At 33.3% G+C, this 12122-nt stretch overlaps 1 protein-coding gene across 1 annotated transcript; it reads right to left on the bottom strand.

Annotated features, from left to right (window-relative positions):
• Nucleotides 1–11498: 11498 nt before the first annotated feature.
• LOC122505295 lies at nucleotides 11499–12122 on the bottom strand. The gene has a single exon (XM_043616805.1). The coding sequence runs from the start codon at nucleotides 12120–12122 to the stop codon at nucleotides 11499–11501; it is 624 nt and encodes a 207-aa protein (XP_043472740.1).

Below are 12122 nucleotides of genomic sequence, written 5' to 3'. Positions count from 1 at the left end.
AAACGGTTTGATTTCAGACCTTAAGGCTTTTTTAGCCTCCAGTGATTCCTTATCAACAAAATTGATAGGGGTCACTGGGGAAGATATGGTCACAAGGGTGTTATGCCTAAAAGAAATTTGGGCTTGGACCTGTCGTAGATATGGTCTTCCAAGGATACCATGGGTCGAAATGGGAAAACAGTTTTTGACAACGTGAAATTCTACCGGAACATTATCGATAGTTAACTGAATGGTTTCCATTGTTCTAACAGCGTGATTAGTTATTCCTGTAATCTCAAGACACTTGTCTGGGACAAGTGTGAGCACGGGATTTAATGCACACATCTTCACGAGGTTAGTGTCCGACCCAGGATCTACAAGGAACCTTATTTTATCATGTCTGAATTCAGGGGCGTTTAATTGGACTACTGGGGAGTCCTCGGCCTCTGATTTTGCTCTAAAGATCCTATTGAGTGTTCCGCAAAGTGCACGTTCTTCGGACGCTGCGGAAGGGGACTCGCTGGTGCGTCCGGACGGCGAGTCTGCTGGTAGTTTAAATTACTAGCAGGTGCTGGAGACACAGCCCGTGGTGGGGTTGTACTAGTCCGATAGTTCTGAGTCGATCTAGGATATTGGTTGTGCATAGGCGTGGGATTAGGAGGAGCCTGGGGCATCATTTGCGGATATGCAAAAGGTGTTGGATATTGCGGGTTTTGAGGTGGGATCATGTGAGATGGTGTAGGATATGTGAAGGGAGGAGGATACTGGGGCATGATTGATCGATAGAAATTCCCAAGCTGCTCTGGGGTGAGGTGCAACATGTCAGAGGAAGTAGGCTTAGAGGAATGGTTGGCATGATTTGGCTCTCTGTCAGAGTAGCTTTCGCGATCTTCAGCATGTTTCGCAAATTCTAGGGCTTCGTCCAAGTCACGTGGATTCCTAGCATCCACGAATTTCGATACTTCCGTGGAAAGCCCTCTTACGAACGAGTCTAGGGCGCATTCGCGAATGGGTTGCAAAATAATATTGAACTCCGTGAGTTCTACAGCGTTGTTACCCTCTCTAACTTCCCTAAACGTTCTATTATATTTCGGTTCTAGGGCATGACGGGCGCCTGCGATTAGGCCCTGCAAACAATCATAATAATCACTCGCAGTTTCCGTCTGTTTCTGCCTGAGGGTTATTATACTCTCGAAATACCATTGATATTTTTTATTCGGGGCAAATCGCTTCCTTAAATGATCAAGCAGCTCGTCTAATTGATCAAAATCTTTGTTTTTACAGCTGTCCCATGCTGCTCCCTGCAATCTACTTAAAACGGCCCTAAGAAATTCGGGTTCGGCGGTATCTGTAACGAAAATTCCCGCACGTTGTACGGCTTGCAGGAATTCTTTTAGCGAGGGGTTTCGACCGTCGAACAGAGGGATATCACTTGCGCTTGTTCGTAGATTCAATCGATCTAAAGCATTTGCCACGCTAACGTCAAGGTTCGCCGGAGGTTGTTGACCGTTGGGATTTTGGTTTGCCATGTTTATGCGAGGATATTTCAGGTGCAGAAAAGTGTTATAAATAGATATATATATATACAATTTTTATACTTACGATGTTTATATTTATACGAAAGGTGTGAATGGTTATATGTATGTATTAAAAGTAACTGTTAGTGCAACTTTTAATAGAGCGGAAAATTCGCCACCGTAGAAAATTCCTGAAACTTGAGCCTTTTAGGAATTAGATTTTTTCTCATTAAGGATGCGGTTTCTGACCAAGAAATGTACTTTGCTGAATTCGGGATTAACTTCCGTAAAATCGACAATCAGTCTACCGTTTTCTTTTTTAGCAACTTTAACTAAGGGTATAGAGAAAGGGGAACGGCCTGTAATTCTTGTATTTAGATCCATATTCTAAGGTTCCAAATTTAAATTTTGCGTTAGTTGTTCTAATTCGCCTAAGGATTTACAAAAGTCTAATTGCCTACGTTTTGCTTCTATGATTTGGGATTTCAGAAGTACGATCCTAGTTTTGAGTGACTCTATTCTAGCTCTCAATGCAGAGTTCGATCTTCTCAAATTTCTACTTTTACGAAAATGGAATGCCAACAATATGTTTAAGCGTTGAACGTGTTCTTCAGAATTGTCAAAAAGTATATCCTTCCATTCAGGCGTCATTGCTAAAACCTAATCGCTTTTAAATTCTCAAGTTTCTTAGTTAAGAGGTCGATGATAGGTTTCATTTTTTTTACTCTTTCTTCGAGACCAGAAACTAGTAAGGATTGTGCGAAGTTAGCCTGTGTACACGCGGCTAGGGAACTATTAAGGAATGTTACCTGAGTCTCTAACTCGGACGCTTGTTTGGACAATCTCGAATTTTCTAAAACAAGAAAGCTATATCTTTCTTTGATCAACTCAACTCCCTCGATTAACTCGGACCATTGGTCCTGGGAGAACCCAGTAACAATTGCGCTCCTTCGAGGAAACATGAGTTATTCAAAAAAAGGTTACATTTACTTTAAAATTTATTAAATTGAATTTCGTTAATTTATTTAGCCAATAATCATGACATCGCTGTCGTAATCGAGTGTGCTGTCAGAGTCGCTGTCAGGTTGATGGACGTTTTGTCGGTGTACGGGGGCTAGTCTTACAAAATTTTCTTGCGCGTGGGCTATTTGGCGCTGTGCTAACGCCTCCTCGATATCGAGGTCTATTTCGATAAATTGAATTTGTGCTACTTGCACCGGAGGTGGTTGGACCGGCTCTGGTTGTCTAGGGGTAGTTGCAACCTTGCACGTAGGTCTGAACTTCGTTAAAGGTGTCGTGAGACTGTAATAGATTTCAGATTCTGGTGCCCTAGTCGTTCCTTGTTCGATTAAAATGCGTCGCTTACCGGCACGTTTTCCTCTTTTTGTTTTCTTTGGATCGGAAGACATTTAGGACGTCATTTTGGTTCATTTTATTTGGATTATACTATAATAGTACGATAAAATACAAGTTCAGCCAGAGATGCTCTCCTAGGCGGGACGATTAGTACTCACAACGGCGCTTCCTAGTGTAAGGGAAAGAAGAAAATAAATTTTCTGCTTTCCGAATTCCAATTGGAACTCACCAGGATTCGACCAGAAGTTTTTCCAATCCTGCGGCCTTGTACCCACAAAACGGCGAGTTTGTATTGCTAGTCGTTAGGATTAGTCGAAACTAGTTCCAACGATTACGCTTTTAAAGCACTATTGATAATTAATTTTGATGGATACTTAGGAATTCGGGTGTAGTAGGTGGTTAACTTTTCTGTTTAGGGATTATTTTAGAGAAAACCTAAATCGACGCAACTAGTTCGCCCAAGGATAGCCGGGGCGATTATCCAGGTATCTGAATAGAATGAGTCCACGACAAAGAAACAAACTTCTTGATCTTCAATGTGAAAATATACCACGCCCAAAATGTCTACGTAGGTGTCGTTAACATAGTCTGCAGTCGGGTATCCTAAAATGGGGCAGTCTAGTTTTAAAACGGTTTGACAAATGTAGTTATGTTTGTAGAAATTGTTTAGTGATACATTTACTACTTCGTTTTGTAAAAACTCGGAATTAATAACAATGACTCCGAAGTCATTAGAATTTTGTAGGATTGTCATACGAATGTAAAGTAAACTAACAATACACAAACAAAATTTAATTATTTAATTCGCATGGTTCTGGGGCTAACTTAACTTTCTTCTCTTGTTCTCGTGGGGCTTGCCTCAACGTTACCTTTTCATTGTTAAAATTCTCAATACGTCTAACCCTCAGTTGTTAGGTGGGAGTATCCGTAAGAAGGTCAGCAGATTGTACTAACGTTAAGGAGAGCCTTTTCAAGTCGTGATTATTCACAACTGAACCCTTATGAAACGGGAATTTTGGATTAAATACTACGAAATAATGTAATTTCTTTGGAAATTCTCCTTCAAAACTCGGGTTGTTCTGGTGGGAAGTATTTTTTCGAGCAAAGAGACGTCCAGATGAAATTGTCTGAGAAATTTCAAGGTTTGAAAATTCCGCTGTTTTTTGGGAAGGGAAAAGTTCTTCCCTTCGTTCTTGGTTTCGAACCCTTTTAGGTCTATCCTTCCGACGATTTCGTTTTCCTCTCTGACGAAAATTAGCGGGCATAACTACTCATTGTTAGGTTTTGATTGAGGCATAGGGTAACCAAGCAAATTTTCTCGAAGCATAAGATACACTTTTCGAATGTAGAACAAGGCTACACAGATTAATTAACTGTGAAATTTCGGAGACTTGTCGTCCAGTGGGCGAACCACGGAGACCTGTCGTCACGGACTAATCACAGAAAATCGAAACCAATATAATCATTTATTGATTTCCTTTTGTAACCTTGCCAATTGAAAATTGTGATTCTTTTAGAGAAATTACAGAGAGGAAAATTTGTTATCAGTCGAAAATAGTGCTGGTTATTAGCTAAGGAATTTCGGAGCCATGTCATCCAATGAGCGAATCACGGAGACTTGTCATCACGGACTATGCAGAACTAATATAATATAATTATTTATAATAAATATATATAATTGAACGTTTTCCTGATATTAAGTTTGTGGGAAATAAAATTTGTTGATGCTTAATAAAGGTAAGACAGGCAAGATGTAAGAGAGCAAACGGAGACCCTTGATTTAGCGATTTTTGTTAAAATGATAAATTTTAAAAAATTGAAAATTGGTGCCACTGGTAACAAATGTTACCAGATAACGGGGCAGGTCGGTAACGCGTAGGAAAATCCCACCGCTGCCACCATCAGCTTGTTACAAACCAGAAATAAATTTGATTATTGGGATTTTGAGATGGCCCTCTATTTTGGCTTGGGGAGGCACTAAGCTGCCAAGGTCTAAAGGACCTTGTGTAATTTGCGGGACGTTATCCCACTTTTAAAAGTTAATTTTCTGATTTGTTAAGTACACTATTTCTTTTTTATGATTTTGAATTTTGGGTTTAGTTTGGTAAGTAAAGAAATTGATTTTATATATATATACATGATTTATTCTTAAATAGCAAAATAACTTTTGAATGCAGAATGGTTATAGTGTGTGTTACAAATAGGAAGTGTGTGTGTGTTAGAATATGTAATTGAAACGATACTTATTTACTTACAAACTACCGGCGGAGCTATTCCTCTTTCGAATCACAAAAGCTCCGTCGGGCGAAAATTCTTTTGCTTTTGTTTTTACTGAAAATCGCGACGTAAGATTCGCGCAATTTTCTTTTGTTTGCGAGATTGCACTTGTGGTAAGTGGACGCGGGCAATATCTATGCAACCGGCCGTCTCACACAACTGTGTAAAACTCACTGCGGATCTACTTTTTACCGAATTAGTCCGGGCAATATCTATGCAACCGATAATTCGATAATTAGTTTTGATCGCGCTCGTGGGCCACCGATATTTGAGACGGACGCGGGCAATATCTATGCAACCGGCCGGTTATAAATAACAGGATTTTAGAACTGTTTAATAGATTAACAATTCCAAAAATCTCACCAAAATCAGCCCGCACTGGACTCCATCGGCTTAGAGGATTTGAGAAGTTAACGTCTGCCCTAAATCATGCAATTCGGGTTCCGGGTCGCGGACGGGCCTTTTCGCTAAATATCTCTGTCCCAAAACACTTTCTAGGTTAGACCCAGGAGAGGTGTCTTCGAGAAGAAGCGAGAAATCGTACTGCGTTAATTGAAAATTCGCGACAAGCCTCCAACCCTTACCTTTGGTGCAAAGCGGGGAAAGATTTTAGAAGTAGGAGTAAGTCATGGGCCCATTGGTCTATGCATTTTTGCTGACGTTGTGGATCTCACGGTAGGTCCGTGAGAACGGAAACAGTCTGTTAACATGATACTTTTTGAAATATTATTTGAAATAACTTAGAATTTAAATAATAATTATATTGTTTAATTAATAAAATTATTATTTATCTTAGCTATAATAATGTATATAATTTATTTATTGTAATTATGTTTTTCCTACTTTTTATAGGTTGCTTGTATATGTATTTTACATATTGAGTAATATATATATATATACATATACATACAACCTAATGTCTCCCGGCATTTTGTTGTAACAACAATGTTTACAACAAAATGTTTAACTATTGTTAAGTAGTTTCTATGTGCATCTGACTTGATTCATAATTTCAAATGTCATAAGGCATGCAAGCCTTGTAGTTTGCGTCAGCTGTAACGCACGTGCGTTTGTTTTGAAGCTGTAGTCTACGGCTTATGGGCCCTGAGGGGGAGGAAAGTTCTACGCACAACAAGGTAGCGATTGGAGGCAAGCATGGCGCGCTTGTGTTGGTGTCCGTAGCATTAAAGCCGTCAAGGTATTAGTTCTGTAGCCGGGGAAGCCAGTGAGTGTGCTGGTGTCCATAAACGGCGGTCGCGCAGGCATGTGTGTGTTGCCGCCGACCATCCCCACACACGCACAACCTTGCAATGTATTTTCTTAGCTCTAAACAGCAATGACAAATAGAATATATATATATATATATATATATATATATATATGATGTATATACATATATAAACTTAATATTTTTATTGAATGTAAATTACATTAACTTATTAAATTTTAATAGCATGGTATCTTTATTCGTTTTAATTTTAAGAGAAAATCTCTTTTTGCAATAGTATTTCAAACTGGTGTTTTTTATTGATGAAAAGCAATTTACAGAGTGTCCCGCGTTGATTAATGCGTTATTTTATATTTTTATTTTTTATTAGTATAGGAGCTAATGTTAGACTCAAACTTTAAACTAGTTTTTCTTAAAATTAGTATTTTAACTCTTCAATATTTTAATCCTTATAACTATGCAAAAATTTTTATCTACAAAGGTCTGAGTGCCATAGTTGTATTTTTTTATGCGGACGTACACATACTGATAATTTTATGCAGAAAAATTAGAAATAAATTCTATAGTTTAATTCGATATAGTTTATAGAAGAATGTGCCATATGACAAAAAAAGAGTTTTTAATGCTTTTGAAATATGTTTAAGTGTAATTAAATTGACATCATTTTGCAAAGTTTAAACAATTTTTATCTTCTACACTACAGTAGTATATTCCCATATATTTTTTCTCGCTGATTCCGAATTCGAAGTCAGAATTGATATATTTGATCAAAATTTTGAGATAAACACAAAAAAACTTTAAAAAACCGAATTAAAATGAAAAAAAATGAAAATTTTTTTGTATTATACTACAATAGTATATTTCTACGTATTTTTTATACTAAATCTAAATTTGAAGTCAAAATTCATAACTTTGCTCAAAATTTTGAGATAAATTCAAAAAATGACTAAAAAAGGAATTAAAATAAAAACAATAATATTTTTTCTGTATAACATTACAACAGTATATTTCTATTTATTTTTTACGCTGAATCCAAATTCGAAGTTTATTTTTATATTTTCTCATGTTTTTATAATAATTTTTACCTGCTTAAGAGCGCAAAAGCCATTTGCTCTTTACATTTAATCATAGTGACGGGCCTTCTCCCCTACTTATACGTAATACACTATTTCCTAATTGGTTTCTAATTTTTCTTTAATGGCTTTTTAAAAGACTTCACTTCTTAGTAGATGGGAGTATTGTTTGCGAAAAAGCAATAGTTCAGTCTAATATTTTCTGTGTTTGAAGTAACATGCAAATGTTATGTGCCAAGTGTATAATAAGTGCAAAGAAAAATAATTTATAATTTTAATTGGACTATTTACGGCTTTACATCACGCTATAGTGCGCCTATGTGTGTATATGTGATCTAATAAGAAATATTATGTGCAAAAAAATAGTTAATTGGGATAACTATTTGCTGGAAAACATCTGTATTTTGTGCTTCGATTTATGTGAAAAATATCAAGAAAAATAGAGCATTTTGCTGTCAACCATATTTAAAATGACGTCCAGGGCGCAAAGAATAATAAGCATGTGCAAGGTAAGTGTTTTGGGAATCTTTTTTGGTATGTTTTGAGATCATATATAGAATCACTAGCCAAAAATACGCGCGCTAAAGCGCGTGTCTAGTTTTAATACATTTCTGGTCAAAATATATCAAAAAATATATTGTTAATTTTCACATTAAAAACAATTAAAAAATAAGTACACAAAAACTGTTTTTGACACTTTTTAAAATTCATTTTTGAGATATTTTTAAAGTTTGTGCTAATCTAGCAATGTTGTCTTTGGATGCAGATTCGTGAAGAAAAATTATATGCAGGAATACAATGGAATTTTTATTTTAATATGAAAATATTTTTTTCTGGGTATAATTATTTATTTTGTTTTATTCTTTGCGTCTTTTTAAGGAAGAGGAACTAAAGATTATCACACATGATAATGGTGAAGAACAGAGTAAGAAGATGACATATGTTCAAGTAAGTTTAAATGATGAATGTTTAATATGTATTATTATATAATAAGATATGTAATTTTGTCAAAAAATGTGATACTCTTTCCTTAAAGTTAATTTTGTTTATACAAATGTATTTTCAATTTAACAAGTTAAAAAGCAAAGTTTCAATTTAAAAGTTTCTATTGCATCCTAGAGAAATATTTATTATATGCATGCAAATATTTAATAATATAATAACATTGGACACAGTAATTAGTAAAATCTGTAGACATTAACACAAACGGAAATTATTTATTTTACATTGGACCGAATTTGGCGACGGTTTTTCTGACCATTGAAAATTGGGTCTTTTACACCTAGATGCAAAAATATTTTAATTGACTTAATCGTGTAATTTAAAAAAAATATTTTAATTGAGTGAATCATTTAATTAAAAAAATCTTTAATTTTAAATATTTGCTGTTGATTAGAAATGGATAAATAATAATTCTATGGATGTATCATCTAAAAATAAGCCAGTAAACGTAATAAGAAACATTAGTAACAATACGTTGTTAAAAAACGAAGATGTGAATATCAGAAGCTGTGTATCGGACAAGCCACTAGAAGAAACGACTAAAGATCCATATGAATTTAATGAAAGCGACAATGAAGTTGGTATAACTGAGGACATAAGTATTGGCGAGATGATAAAAAAATATGATACAGTAACTGGAGCTTGTATTTTAGACATCACAGTAGAAGAGAGAGTCAAAAATCTCATGAAACTTTGGAACTCACAATCAGTAAAACTGATGATGATCTGGCGATGAGTACTACAGAGATTTCAAATTCGTCATATGAAAATGTAGGTAAAAGTTTCTTGATTTGTTGACAACGAATAATTTATTCTTTTTTCAGATGTCTGTTAATTCATTTGTGATTCCGGTGCAGAATAATATTTTTTTGACGAAATTAGAGAATGAGCAACAGCATAAAAATGAACCAAAAACATCCAAAGAAAATGCTACAATTGATGAAGAAAACGTAAATGCAGAAAAAAACGTTGACAAGCTTTATAACACTTCAGAAATTAGTAAAATTTTTAATATTCAGGACATGAGTACTACAATGATTTCAATTGCATCATATGAAAATGTAAGTAGAATAATTATTTCTTTTGTTGCAAAAAATAATTTTTTGACTTTTTTCAGATGTCCGTTAATTCCTCTGTCATTCCAAAACAGATAAATACATCCTTGATAGAGTCAAATAATCAGCAGCAACACGAAAAAATGTCAATAACACCCGAGAGAACCAATAATAATAATGATTTTATTTCATCAAGCTCTGAGACAATAGATGATGATCGAGATAAGGATTTCAACGCAGAAGATTTTTCAGAAACGAGTTCTTCATCCGCTTTTTCTTTTGGTGATGATGATGTTCATGTTGCCCAGTGGGACAACTTTGGTAATGATATTGAAGAAACTCAAAATATGACTGTCAATAATGGAGAAGAACAAATTCTGCCACATGAGAATCACACTGAAAATATAAAGGTAAGATACTATCATTGAATTTTTACAAAATAATAAAACATTTTGTAATTTAAATCTTATTGTAGTTCAAAAAAGAAAATGATAAGTTATCATGGTGTCCATATTGTTGTGACGACGTATCGTCAAAAAACTATGTTCGGCATATGGAAAGGTTACATAGTAAGAAATGTGAAATCAAAAGACTGCTAAGTTTACCAAAAAAAAGTAAAGAAAGAAGGATGGCTTTTGAATCATTTAGAAAGAAAACAAACTTTGATTTATATATAAGTGGAAAAGTTAGACCACAGAGACAAGCGACTGATTCCAAACCATCATCTTTTTATCCTTGCATTTATTGCAAGGCGTTAATAAAAAAAAGTTACTTAACACGTCACTCTTTAGTATACAAGAAAAAAGAGTTCAATGCAGGTGGAGTTAATAAGAATCATCGCAGTTTTTTAACGGAATCACAAACGTTAACAGCTTGCTCTATAGATCCAACAAATGTTATATCCAGATTGGCAGTAAAAGAACAGGTTTGTGCAACATATATTTTCTAATTGCTTTTTTGATTTAAAAATATGGTTTTAAAATTCTTAAATAATACAGTTTACATTTCGTTAAATAAATATAAAAGAAAGTATATTATTTTTTCAGGTTTTCAATATAATGAAAGCAGATATATATTCTTTCTTCTTAAATTTTAGAAAATTAATGAAAAAAAATAAAAAAATCTTATATTTACTTTATAAAGAATTAAATTTAAATACCTTTTTTTTAAATAATCCCAAAATTTACGCACAACACTCAACTATGTATCACCAATTCGATGAATAGAATTATACTAATTTTTCTTTCAAAATTTTGCTATTTTACCCTCAATATTACTGAAAGTTTTGAAAATTAAATATTTTCAAATTCAGTATTTGTCAATGTCATATATGAAAATACCCTTGAAACAGACAAAACGAAAGATAGTTGAAAAATTCGAAATTTTGTTCATTCATACCTTATACAATATTAATTTCTTATTTACAATATTTATAAGAATTTTCTTATTTATAAATACATACATATTTGCATGGTTATATTTTCATTTTGCATGTTAATTTACATTCTTATTTGTTTATTTTAATTATTTTTTCTTCTTGCATGATAATTTTTTTTTTTTCTTATATATTCTATCTCATTTTGATTTATTTTTTTTAAACTATATTTACAATTATTATTATAATTATTTTTTTATTATTATTATTTTTTTTTTAATTTATTTTTTTATGCATGTTGAATATCTTATATTCTATTTTAAAAACTACGCGAACTAACACTTAGTGTCTCTATCACTTTCATTTATGTTGTCTTCTACTTCTTTTTTTAGTATTAGTTGATATTGATGAGATCAAAATATCAACTACTTATCTCTATCACTTTTATTTACACACACTATGATATAATTAAATTAATATTATAGTTTAAAATTATTTTTGTTTTAAATAATTTTAATATTAATTTAATATTGTTTATCACTTTGCACTTTATTTATTATTTATTTACTTTATTATTTTTTATTGTTTATTAATTCACTTTATTTTTATTTACAAATTGTCACATGTTTTGTTAATTTAGTTTTCACTATTTTCACTATTATTCCTTCTTGATATATATTTCTTCAAGTCCTGACTATGATACATTCCTTTCTCGATTTTCGATTTCGGATCCCATAAAATATAAGTACCTTTTTTTACGACTTTTTTAATTTCGTAAGGTCCTTCATAAACTTGAAGAAATTTCGCAATAATTTTATTCTCCTTATCAGATTTATTTAGTAATTTAAGTAGGACTTGATCTCCAACTTTGAATTCAGATAATTTATGCGAAATATTAAACTTATCAGCTCGTTTCTTTCCTTTTTTACAGATATTATCATACGCTAATTCTAATTTTCTTTCATAATCTAAATCCTCCGGAATAAGAGGTAGATTTAACCATTTTTCCCACACACGTTTTGGTTTCTTCTTAAGATATAACTCGACTGGTGTAAACTCCGTAATTTCATGATGTGTTTCATTGATGCAATCTTCGATGATTTTCACCCAATTCCACCATGAATTGTGTCTACCATTAGTTAAAGTTCTGAAAAATCTTGATAACTTCCTGTGAATTCTTTCGACAATATTTCCTTGAGGATGTCTAATTGACGAAAACACCGGTTGTATCCCTTCTTCTTTTAACTTATCAGTCCACAT

Source organism: Leptopilina heterotoma, unplaced genomic scaffold (genome assembly GCF_015476425.1).
Source record: "Leptopilina heterotoma isolate Lh14 unplaced genomic scaffold, ASM1547642v1 Lhet_351, whole genome shotgun sequence".
Classification (NCBI taxonomy): Eukaryota; Metazoa; Arthropoda; class Insecta; order Hymenoptera; family Figitidae; genus Leptopilina; species Leptopilina heterotoma.
Note: the sequence above shows the minus strand (reverse complement) of the source record. Positions and strands in the feature narration are given on the sequence as shown.